A 12,968-nucleotide genomic window follows, 5' to 3' on the forward strand; every position below is an offset into this window, starting at 1 on the left:
TGAAGGTTACTACAACTCCTTGCTCGCTCTATTTTGCCCATTGCCAAAAAAAGCTATTTTGCTATTTTATTCTACCGAGTAAAGCTATTTTGCTGGCCAAACAGGCTTTATGCCTTCGGTGAAAAGATTATTATCTACTGGATAGAAAAAAGAAAGGAAGAAAAAGATGTTACACAAAAAAAAAAGGTTGTTCTCCCAAGAAAACTATTCTGCTAAAAAGCTATTTCGCAAAACTATATCTTGCCAAAAAAGCTGCGCTATCAAAAAAGTTGTTATGTGAAAAAACTAGTTTGCAAAACTATTTACTGCCAAAACACTATTATGGCAGTTATCTTGCAAACTTACATATTGATAATGTGCGACCCACGGTTCTTGCCATTCCAGGTATTTGCTACTGTTTATTCTCATTCTTTGCATATTTTATGTCATTCCTTTTACTGAAAAAGCTTCTTCTTGTACCTTCATCCAAATAGTGAAATTTTTAACTTCTATTTTTAATGTATATTTTTATTCTTGCAGAACGTCAAAGAAACCTATATGACTGGTGCATGAAAAATATTGATTTCTCAAATTGCAATATGAATATGACTCCAGACATTCAAGTAATATGCTAGTGTCCTATCTATTCACAAGACTTCTTGGCAGTATTATTGGACTCTAATATTCTCGATATTACTTCAATCTATTTTCTTACAACATTCCTCTCTTTTGATGCATGTTCTTGATGGGTAGTAAAGATTTGGAATCAATAGTAGAGATGGTTGAGTTGGATACAAGGTCAAAGGATGACATTTCATATGATTGTAGTCGATGACGTAATATTATATAGATTGCAACCAAGGATGAGTTATGAGCTCTTCTTCATGTATCCATTAGCTTTAAAAGGCGCAAATCTTTGCTCGTCACCAAGGCAATAATAGAACACTACCCTTGACATTTGCAAGGAGGATCGGGTCCTGATGGACCCTGTGTCATGTCTCATGGTCATATTTTTTTTCGCTCTTTTTTTCCCTTAGGAAAAATTCATTATACGGTCCAAGTTTCATATTAAGGTAGTAGTTATGTGCTCCATGACAAAAGAAGGAACTCTGAAGTATAGCAAGTGAGCAATGAATGAATTAATAAAGACATACCAAGGACTCTTGAATTTAGAGAGCTATTAGTGACAATAAGCAAGTCTCTAAGGGTTAAGTAGAAGCTATCCACTTTGAAGTAACCTTAATGCGTTTTTTCAACTACATGGGTACGATGTTTGTTTTTAAATTTCTTTTGGACAGAGCCTCATAGCCAAAGCGAGTCCACTCTCGTTGGTGAACTGTTGGAACATTTAGGATTTGGGCACAAGTTGGCGAAGATGGTTAGTACACATTCTGGTAACACCTCTGCTATATTGTGTTTGCATGGCGGAGTGGTCGGGAGATTCAATTTGTGCAGATGAGTGAGGTAGGGGTGCCCCCTGGCCCCCCTTCTCTTTGCACTTTGTACTGTGCCGTTACTAGGGTAGATCAAGGATGGTCTAACTAAGGATCAGTCAAAAGGGGTGTCTTTACCTTTGGGCAAGTAATTATGTGCTTAAATGTTTGCTTGCATTTGTATATGAGAGCAAAGACTGTATGGACTGGCTGTTTTCAGGGTCTTCAGATGTTCGGGATTGCTTCTGGTCGTTTGTAATCTGAGGAAAATCTTTTGCCATCAGAATCACAGTGGGTTCCTTACCGGATTGGGCAGCAACCTTGCCAATCAAATGGATTTCAAGAGCGTACATCATTCGGTATTTGGGACTGGGTATCAGTCTTCGTCAAAGATTTAATTGGTTTAAAGACAGACTTTGTCAGAAGTTTCAAGGTTGGCATGGTTTAAATCTCTGCGAATTCGCCTTTTAAATCATGTGTTGACCGCATCGACTACCTAGTAAGATTGTTGCATTATGTACCATGGGAGTAGATTAAGATCATCAAATCACAGGGCGGGTTATTAGTTCCTAATGTTAAGGTGAGGAACATGGCAGATTTTGTGGGTGCAATTGTGTATGCTTGGAGACATTGTGTGAAGCTGCTCAATTGGAAAGGGAGGTCGGGATTGCGAGGAGATTCCAGTCTCCTGAAGCAAATCTAGACCGGTCACAATGCATGGAGAGCCTCTGGCGCGGCTTAATCTATTGCGAGCGCAAGCATCGCTTTTTGCTTTAGAAAATATTGCTCAAGTAGTTAACCGGTTCGAGGCAACTTAGCTAGATAGGTGCGGTGTGCCCAATCTGTGGTTTAGCTGTGGAGCAAGTCAAGCATCTATTTTGGCAATGTTCGGTGATTAAGAAAGTCTGGAGAGCGATGGAGCGAGGTGTGAGAGCTTCGAGTCTGATGCACTGTTTCTCCTTGGGTTCGAATTAGAAATTGGCTTTGCTGGGAGATGTAGCGAACCTGCCATCAACTTTGGCTGCCTGTTGGATTTATATCAGAGCGGGGGACCTTTTGGCTATGTGGTATACCAGAAGTGCCTTGGTGTTTAGATACAGTGCACCTTCGAGTGCAAGATTAGCGATTTTATTGAAGGAGGTTAAGGTTAACTTAGTTAGCCCAGAAGGATGATCTTCTTGTCAACTGTCTTCTAGTTGTGGTGAAATGTCTGTAGATATATGACGACCGATTTGCCCTTTGCCCTTTCAGTTAGCCAAATTTTGTATCATGGTCTTTTTTGGGACTGACCATTCCCCACTGGCATTATTTTCTTTTCTTTTCTTTTAATTAAACAAGAATATAGCCCTCTTTGCAAGCTATTATTACACTCTCGAAGACCTGCAAGGTAACGATTCAAGCCATTCACTATGCAGAAGTGATCTTATGCTATTTTGATGGCCAATCCAAAACAAATGGAACAAGCAATTCATAGGGTACCAAAAGATAACCAAGGAAATGATCAATCATAAACTAAAAAACCAAAACCAGAGCTTGGACACAAGATTGTGTATTTTTCCTATAGGTCCACACGATGTTCGAAAATAGTGTATTAGGGGTTGTTTCCACAAGGTTGGTATCGCCATCCTGAAGCCCTGTGGGCTGGCCTGACTGCCACCCCGTTCAAGCCACATGCAAGGAGGCATGCAGGATGGCAAGCTCAGCCAGGCCACAATTGGCTAGACGTCTCAATCAACGAATTGAGCACCCGGGTGGTGAAGCTTATCCATGATTTTTTGTAACATTCAATCCGCCACCCAGGTGCGGATGCGTCCATTCAACCTCCAACGCGTGAACTAAAGCAGGGGCTGCATCTCGCACCTGACTTGTGGAAACAGGACCTTAGTAATTAGGAGTGGGAGGGTTAGTGGCCGATTAACCTAAATTTTGATGCCCAAAAAATAAATGCGCGATTAATCTAAGGTGAGATCTGAAGCTTCTATGCTCGCTCTTCCTCTCTGAGTCCCTCTCTCACTGCTATCGTTCAATCTCTCGGCAGCGCTGCCTTTCAGTTATCTCCTAGAAGGTAGACCGGTGTCAGGGTATTACCAACATCAGTGCTCTTGAAGATAATACTAGAACTTGCATGATGCTTTCTTGCATGAGTGTTCAGCAGGTCCTCGAATAAACCTTCACCTCTAATTACAGCAAAAAATTCAATCGGCTAGGTTTTAAGGAACCACTTCTATTTCCATTTGTAACAAGTAACCCTGTTGTCTCTTACTTAGATAATGTCCAACTGGAGCATCCCTTTGACATTTGAAGTTCAACACAAAGATCTTCATGTCTTGCATAAAGACTACTGATGTCAAGGACCTCCTTCATGCCTGTCCATGCTGACCTTCCTTCGAATCCAAAACAGGAACAATCCCATCCATCATTACATCAAGTCAACCCAAGCTCCAAATTGATTGTAGCATCCATTAGACTCCCGTATAAAAAATCTCACTGCATCGACCTTTTTATTTGGGGACTCTGCCAGGAGTTTATTTAAGGTATGCCTTCAATCGAGACAACAAGTCACCTCCAATCTGAAAGAGTTCACTTCTGTATCTTTACTTACGATTGTGTGAGCTAATAATTTTGACAATATTTGGAATATATCACAGAACTGGTTTTTCTACTTTAAAACTATTCACCTATAGAAAATTAGGTTAAGACTCATGTTCTCATAAAATCGTCAATGTGAGTTGACAACAAAGTGTTGTAAAGATTAAAATAGACAATTCATAAAATTACAATGCCCCTAAGACAAGAAAGCCCAATGAAAATAGTAGTTTGATACCAATGTGAGGAGGTAACACCACAAAATTGGATGTGAAAACTCAACATTACCAAACTATCATCCTTGTATGCAAGAAGTCATCACATAAAAACTCCAACTAAGCAACCAACCCTGTGACAGCCCTTCAATTTTAGACTTCTGTAGTTGAAGTACCATCCTGCTTTCATTGAAAAGATTTACTAGCATCAAGCTGCAAACATTGTAACAACTACCATTTGAACCAGGAGCAAGAGCTTTGAATTGGCACCTTGAAAGCATTCGTGGGGGAGCCTGTTCAAATGGGTGTTGCAACAGATGTGTGTGCTCTACAAGCCCAACACAAGACCTATTAACACTGACCAGATGTGTTTATACCAGGAAGATATTAAAACCAGAGATCAATGTGCTGCATATATGTTTAAGCAAAGGAATATTATCAAGAAAGCTACTTTCAGAGGCTAAAACTGTACCACTCAGCCACCCGAATATGTGACATGAAAAGCAAACACATACATGCCAAATCATTTTTATTGTGTAGAAGAGAAATACAAAGGAAGCCTCAAGCATTCCACTATCACCTGCCGATCTTCCAAATCGGTTGACATCATTCATCAGAAAGAATCTCTAAAGGAGAAAACTGAAATCCTCATTTCATGCAAACCACAGAATTGAAGCAAGGAATTCTGTGAACACCATTCAGATATTTAACCTTTCTACAACACAACAGTCCCTGAATTCAAGGGTTATAAACTCTGAAATCTGAGTCAATCGGTGTAATCCCTGAAATTACTTGACCGTGCACACCTCTACCTTTCTCACCTGTTAAACAGCTAGAGGGCCCAATGGTCTTTATCAAAGGAGACCTGGGCGGTGCATAACTTTTAGCAAAACCAGCTTCATTTTCTCTTAGCACCTCATCAGAGGAAATTTCAGCTTCTGTCGATTTGCCTTGTATAGACGTCGGAAAACCGAACTGTTGTTGCCTAGGAAGAAAAGTGAGATTCTTCTGGATGTGCTCTTGCCGCTGCTGTTGATAAAGTTGTTGCAATCTATGCACTTCTTTCCTCAACGCTTCATTATGAGCTGCAAAATCGGACAGTTTTAATAATAAGGATGGTGGACTTGGGACGAAGCATCCAGATCTGAAACACCCCAAAATATCATGGTACATTCATAGACCCTTTTAATGGACCCTTTAACGCATTCCAGATGGAAACCTATAGAGACCTCATTTTGAGATCATCATGCTTTGAAAACGTCAGTTTTTAATAGATAAATCTGTATTACGTATTCCATCAAACTTGGTTTTTGAAAACACCGTCCATAGTTCCATACATGAGAATCATGCAAGATAATTTTCAAGCCCTGAGAACATAACAGGTCCATACCAGGGTAAACAGAAAACACACACAGACAAACGCGTGCGCATGCAACCTGCATATTCCAACCCATGCGAGGTTTCCTCAGTACTCATGGATCCTTAGTGGAGATGCTATTTAGCTGATCTTCTCAAATTTATTTTATTTTTCCTTCTTGAGTATTGGTAGAGCCCATACCACATATTGGTCAAGTAGTGTTGGTGTTAATCCTTTAAGGAAGCACATATGTGCATATGCACCCACAAACGTAAAAATTCCTGTTATTGAAATCCAGATTCTTCTTCTGCTCATTAGCAGTCTTTTCTTTCTTGGTCCGAGCATCCTGCATGTTCTTCTTGGCCACTTGTGAAATTGTCTTACTGGCAGTACTCAACCATCAGTGCCAAAACTGAAGGCATTCCAACCTTTCATCCATACATGGCCACAGGCAGGATCATCACAATACACAAATGCTTTGTGCTACAGAAAAACTTTGGAAGTCTAAGCCAATTATCAAAAGGCTTCTGAGTATAGTTACAAAGCAATGTAAGTCCTCCTTCACTGTTCTTATTATTCTATCTCAGATTGCCCATCTGTTTGAGAATGATATCTTGTACTTGAGGCCCAATGTGTGAACAGAGAACTTTACAACCTTGTCACTAACAAGTTCTCCTGGGGGCCTGAGCGGCTTAAACACAGCCATCAAATTTTCAAGCTTCGCAAAAGCTATATGGAGGAGATGGTGACCACAAGTTGCTTTCCACTTCGAGACATGGGGAGGGTAACAAGAAGGACAAGCCTAGATAAGGTAAGCCAAACAATAATAATTTTTACAAAGAGGGAAACTCTTCAGACTGTGAAGGCAAGAAAAAGAAGAAATGCTATTATAGTAATCACCCTATACACTTGGTGTAGGTTTGCAAGGAGGCGGCAAATTAAAAAAAGGAGGAACACTTCACGAAGGAAGATTGAAAGAGCAGCTTTTCTTGGTGGTCACGTCTAATAGCCCCGAAATTGGATTTTTTCACCCGGGTTACATTGCTCATGTCTGATGTTGAGCAACGGTCAAAAGATCCAGATTTGTTTGCGAAGATGATAGGCAGCAAAGATTGCTTAGATTAACCAAACCTCTTCCATGAAGAGGGTCTCACCGGAGGTCTAGATGAAATTGTTGGATCACCAGTGGTAGGGTGAATTAGCTGACCTGGGAGGAATTGGTCCCCATGGTGCTTTACCAAGAGGAGCACTTTGTCGATCGTACCTGCAACAGTCAGCCTAAGGCTTTGACAGCTTATCAAAACGGCAAAAAGCAGTGGACAGCTGAGGAACGTGAAGCTCCCAAGGCATCCCATACATGTAACTAATGTGGCCAAAAAGGTCATTATTAGCATCAGTGTCCCCAACAGAACGCAGAGGGGTCCAGTAATCAGGTGGCCAATGGTGTGACTGCTGCGACCATGTATACTCCAGCCTTTTAGTTGCGCTTGGCAGGCGCTGCCAGCAGGCTTTCCGGATCCAGATGGAGAATTGCTTGCTTGTTTGTGGCAGCAGGGCTGCCGATCAGGTCACCGAGCAGGGAGTCATTTATCGAGGCAGGCTTTCAGGCAGACCTCGAGCCACGAGGAGTTCTTCTCACTGACTCAGGTGGCAGTATGTTACCAGTTTGTATTTTGTTTGGACATTATGACCTTGCAGATCCAGAGGGGGTCTCTGAGTGTTCTGCTGCAGCTATTGTTTGATGCTACCAGAGATACAGATGGGTCAGTAGATTGCCAGTGTGGGAAACCAAACACAGTTGATTGATCCTTGTGAGCTGTTATATGCCCATTGTCATTGGAGCACTGAAGTTCATCGATCTGGCAACAGTGTACCAGTTTGGACTTGAGAGGGGGCTTCAGAGGGGTCTAACTAGCTCTGCGACACAGGTGCCCATGCAGGGAAGCAGACCTTGCACCGGAGGCAGTATCAATTGGATTATTGATCCACGATTCTCTGTTGGAGTCATGTACCAGCACCAGTAGTTGGATGGTTGTACCAGATGACCCAGTGTACCATTACCAGAACAAAGGAGTGTACCTAGCACCTATGGCCTGGGAACAAGAGTTCCAGGTTTCCAGTGATCGTGCTGAGGCAGTTCGTGCCACGAGGGGGGCTTCTTCGACAGTACCTGTGGCGGTCTTCAACAGTGGAGCATTTCCTGTAGTTGTTCCAGCGGCACACCCAGCTCCCTGGCATCTCTGTTCCATCCAAGAGCTGAGAGGGGGTGTTAGAGGTCAACATCTCCTGATGTCACCTTAGAGAGAGAGGGCCTTGCTTATGGGTATGCCCGCCCAATGTGAGGATAGCGTAGAGAGTGAGGGTATGTGTTGTGGGTGTGCCTGCTACCTTGTGAGGGTAGTCTAGGGCTGTGTGTAGGCGTGGCAGCCAGCTTTGGATGCGCCGGGTCAGATCCCTGCTGATCAGGGCACCTCATCGACCCGCATCCCTCATATAGGGCCTTGTGGAGCCCTATTTATAGGGCAGGGGGGCAGCCCCCTAGGAGCCCATTTGTAGGGATGTGTGCCCAACCCTAGGTGCTGCAGTCAGCCCACCTGCCGGCCCACCTACCAAAAGGGGTCGGCCCTAGCCTAGCAGAGGGGCTGGGGGCTATTTATTGGCCCCCCCTCAGCCCTCATTTCATCATCTCTTTGCAGGGCCTGGCAAAGGAGCAGAGCCAGCCCAGTTGTGCACTTGTAGAGGAAGGTAGTGGAGCAGTTCATCCACTCCCTTGTGCTCCCTTCCACTTGGTTGTTGAGCAGTTTGTTCCAAGCTCTCAAGCAGCCCGTTGGTTCCGAGGTTTTCCCCCAGTTGTAGCGGGGTTTTCTCCAGAGATCACTTGCAGTTCTCCTGTGCCTCTCTCCTCCTCAGTGTGGTGTGCGTGTGAGGCGTGCTATCTCTCTCTTCCATTCATTTATGCTGCACTTCTCACACCTTCCCCCTGTGCATGAGCTCAAAGTTTAACACAAGCCTGGATGCGGTCATATGCATTCTGTTCAAAACTCCGAACATTACTTGATGTCCGAAATAAGCCCATGCTGGAACTCACTGAGCTTGTCAATGTCATGATCCATGACGTAATCCTTTCCTGAAACTTAATGGATGTCGTAATCCTTCACTGAGCTTGTGGATGGTTGGATGAATGGACACTTGATGGAAGGGTACGCCCTTTCGACGAGTCAGTTCCCACGAGGCACAACCCTTTACAAGAGCGCCACATCCAAAGAGGCATACGCTTATGAAGAGGACACTTGAATTTGTAATGTTGTAATGTACACTCTCATCAAGGGTTGTAATACACCCTTCACAAGACGTACACACCTCTTCATGTACGCAACCTTTGGAGCACACACCTTTTTCGGCCTGGCTCTTCATTCTCCGTATAGGAGAGACCTCTTGTATGGATCAAGCACTTCTAACGCTTCAAATATTTGAAGCAATACATATATTCTTGTTTTTTACTATCATTACACTGTCCTTTTGGCTCCTTAGCCCCCTAATGATATGAATTTGCTTTGGATTTCTTACAATGGTATCAGAGAAAATAGGAAATGCACCTCATCTTCTAGCCTCTACCTGATAGATTCAGTCTCAGGGTTTCTGAAGGGAATCCTGGTAGAAAGAATCTACATGGATCTGCACTAACCCTCCCAGTAGCAAACACAGATCAGCCATAGACAAGGTCCCTAACCCATTTTTCCATTTTTGCCTTCAAAGAGTCATAACTCACCTGCCAATATTGGTCCTATATTCAGCCATAGTGGAGAGTAGAGAAGGAAGGATTTGCTTATTCGTTGCTAATTGAGGTGGGGGCAGCATGTTTGCTGTACAGGGCATCTTTTAAAGGGCAGCTCAAGAAGCCTGGCCAACCAGCTACATAGGCTGCCGGCTCAAAGGTGAGGATCAAAAGGCACTTGTTTTGTTGGACCGATCATAGGAATAAAGAGACCCTTGGTCTTTATTCCCTCGTTCAATTTAAATCCATGCAGCATTTGGCTCCTTTGCTGTTGGTTTTGTGTGGTTCCATCATGATAGCAGAAAGAGTTGCATGTCAAAGCAAGAGTAGAAGCGTAGAGAGTGTCGAATCAGAGGACCCAACCTCTGGCTTGTTAGACTTCGAAAATACAGCTACTCCGTAATTGTTATTTTTTCACTATAAGAAGTGTCTGACTTTTTCGTTGATGTTCAAGCATACTCTTTCATCCTAAAAGGCTTTCACCCTTTCTTAATTGGGCATCTGCCAAGTACAGAGGCGAATCACCTGTAAATGTACTATAACATTTATTGGATCCTTACCATCCTTGAAAAGCTTTTCCTGTGCCAAAGCAGCTAATTTTTGCTTCATCGCAGTATTGTCGACATTGAGAACCACCCGATGACGATCTACATAAGCAACTTGAGGTGAGAGTGCTGACACCTCTGCCTGCAACAGTAGAAACATTTAAGCACGGATCCTCTGTCAGAGTTAACCTCTTTTATAACATCATGAGCCAAACTTGTAGTGCCTGCTACAATTTGCTGAATACCACATTTTGCTCACCTGCAGTGCGTTAACACTCCTTTCAAGCTCAGCTATGTACTGTAGTTTTCGCACCCGTGATCGTTGAGCAGACTGTCTGTTTGCCAGAATCCTGAAATATAGGGTTGACTAAGAGTTTAATAGAACTCATAGCTAACGTCTTACATTTTGGCAAACAGAGCTAATTCAAGCAGAAGAAATTAATACTCCCATCATGCATGACAGGAAAGTAGCTCACCGTTTGGCCCTCTTAGGGTCCAGACTTGTGTCAGATAAATTGGGCACTGGCAAAGGCTCCCCTTTTCCTGCTGACAAAGAAGTGCTTTCAACTTTGTGAGCACTCTGCACTTCAGGCTCACTTTTCAGTTGGCCCACTCCTCCAGTGTTCTTCTCTTCCATAGAATGCTCAATCACGCTATCATGATCTGAAGGAGTAGATGGCGTCTCCATTGTTGGTGTCCTCATTTCAGAAGCTGTCACGCGAGGATTGGCGTCCGAGTAAGGAGTCTGCTGATTTTGAAATGCTCCAATGTCCGCAAACTGTGACTTGAGCTGCTCTTTATCGAGTCTATCGAAGTCTTTAGATCCTCTTGATGACCTAGACACCATTCTCGGGTCAAATTCTTCTTCTTCTGCAATGTTGTCAATGCTAGCATATTGCAGAGGAGCCACCGAATCACTAGAGGACCGCCTATGCAGACTCTTTTTTGGGGGGACTTCTGGAGCGTCGTTCAGTAGATCGTCGATCCATGGTAGTGTCTGGGGAAGAAAGCTCGTGGAGGGCGTGCGTTGATGATGCCTCCGGTTCCCACTTGGATAGGGAAGACAAGGCCAATTTGAGAAGAAGCTATTATTGATATCGGAAAGAGCTGCTCCTCCGCTTGAAAATACAGGGCTTCTCGGAGGAAGTGTTGTAGCGAATGACCAGTCTATGGATGTACCTTCTCTGTTACGTTCATTCGCCATGTACGATTTTTTGTGGGTTCTCAAGCCAATTAACCTTCAACGTTCAATACCACCAACAGAAGATTAGAAAAAGATCCATCGCCAAGATCTCGTCGTTGCGGGCGCGAGAAACAAAGAGAAAATCTCACAAGCAAAATGAGACATCTTCAGAAATTGATCCACGAAAACACAAGGCGTCCTCTTGCCCACGGAAGCTTTCCGATAATAAGCAGCAGACAAGAATTCCATCCCTTACAAAGTTCTGGGAAGCTGAGGGCCTAAACAGGATTGGATCAGGGAACGACTTGGCTTCTCGCACAGCATTGGATCAGGCTTCTAGCAGACTATCTCCCGCAAAATTCTGGAAGCTTAGTGCTGTGACAGAATTGACTCACGGAACGCTTGCTTCTAGCAGAATCGCTACCTTAGTTAAGGGCGGGGCGCCAAGGATAAACTATGAGGGGGAACTGGTTCGCGATCCAATGCAGTCCGAAATTATTATCATTGTAGTCGGTTGTCGGCACAAGCCAGATAATGGATGCTCGGCATAGTTATATTAAGTGACAGAATCTGTCCATCTGATACCAAACGATCAAAATACGGTAACCACAACATAAGGCAGAGACATTTCTGGCGTAACAGGAATCGTATACACGGCATTGGCTTTATCGATCGAGATTCAACAACACATGCAAGATCATCGCCTTTTAAGATTCATCAACCGGAAATCGTCCAGTCCACGCTTACGTATTTCATCCGAAATGGGAAGATTATCGGAAATCAAAACTTACTTAGCGATTCAATCAGCGTCGCATTGCAAAAATCAGCGACTGGGTGCAGCGATTTGGTTCGAAAATGCATGCAGATCGATGGCGATGATCAGCTCGCTCGATCGATCAACCACAAAGCTGCGGATGTTAGCCAACTCTTCCAAGCTCCATAACTCCTGCACCAGGATCCATCGAGCTCTGGCTCTTCCACCTCCGCTCTTGCTGTTGTTGCTCTTTGCTACCCTTCCAGATTTCTTCCGGCTCTTGCTCGACTCTCTCTCTCTCTCTCTGATCTCAGGCAAATTTCATCTTCCAAGCTTCATAGCTCCAGCAGCGCGATCGAGCTCCTGCTCTTCCACTCTTGCTGTTGCTCTTTGCTACCTGTTCAGATTTCTGCCGCTTCTTGCTGTCTCGACTCTCTCTCTCCGGCAAAATTCATCTTCCAAGGTCCATAGCTCCACCACGATCCAGCTCCTGCTCTTCCACCTCCGCTCTTGCTGTCGCTCAAAGCTTACCTCCTTCCGGCTCTCTCTCTCTCTCTCTCTCTCTCTCTCTCTCTCTCTCTCCCCGGCAAAATTCACAGTTTCGAGAACCCAAGACTACAGCTTCCAAGCTCCTCTTGCCACACTCTTCCACCTCTGCTCTCGCTCCTCCACCTCTGCTCTCGCCCTTCCACCTCTCCTCTCGTTCCTCCACCTCTGCTCGTCCTCTAACCTCCTCGTCCTTGCTGCTTGCCTTTCACTTTGGTCCTCTGCTCCCTGCTCGTCTAATAGTCGTCCAGCTCTCCTCCTTCCCTTACGCTCGTCCTTATCTATTCTTGTAACTCTGCTCTGAGCTCTCCCTATTCCAGCTGTGCTCGCTGCGCTTACCCTCTACCGGCTCCGCTTTTGCTGTTCTGGAGCGCCATGGAGGACGCGCCGGAGGACGACCGCCCTGTCCACCACCTCCGGCTCGCGCTAACAAGCGGGATCCAGCTGGTGCAAGTCAATCGGTCCATCGCTGCAGGCTGCGGCAGCGGCAGCAGCCCTGGCAGCTTTCACCTGGAGTCGGGACCCTGGGCTATTCGCCGATGACTTCTGACCAATGACTTCTGACAGGCGCGAATCCCGAGCCGGATTGTTTTGT

General features: G+C 44.5%; 1 protein-coding gene across 2 annotated transcripts; it reads right to left on the reverse strand.

Annotated features, from left to right (window-relative positions):
- Positions 1-4,206: 4,206 nt before the first annotated feature.
- Positions 4,207-12,377, reverse strand: LOC147890957 (uncharacterized protein At4g06598-like). 2 transcript variants are annotated; one of them, XM_087389428.1, is made up of 6 exons: positions 11,865-12,377; positions 10,367-11,128; positions 10,150-10,240; positions 9,906-10,032; positions 5,035-5,298; positions 4,207-4,541 (listed from the first exon to the last, which is right to left on the reverse strand). In XM_087389428.1, the coding sequence occupies exons 2-6, from the start codon at positions 11,092-11,094 to the stop codon at positions 4,294-4,296; spliced, it is 1,458 nt and encodes a 485-aa protein (XP_087245554.1). In that variant the 5' UTR covers positions 11,095-11,128; positions 11,865-12,377; the 3' UTR covers positions 4,207-4,293. The 2 variants fall into 2 exon arrangements, with proteins under 2 accessions (XP_087245554.1, XP_087245556.1); XM_087389430.1 differs by lacking the exon at positions 4,207-4,541 and having other exon boundaries at positions 4,737-5,298.
- Positions 12,378-12,968: the final 591 nt, after the last annotated feature.

This window comes from Dipteris shenzhenensis, chromosome 18 (genome assembly GCF_047967505.1).
Source record: "Dipteris shenzhenensis isolate YYH24624 ecotype China chromosome 18, Dip_SZ_1.0, whole genome shotgun sequence".
Classification (NCBI taxonomy): domain Eukaryota; kingdom Viridiplantae; phylum Streptophyta; class Polypodiopsida; order Gleicheniales; family Dipteridaceae; genus Dipteris; species Dipteris shenzhenensis.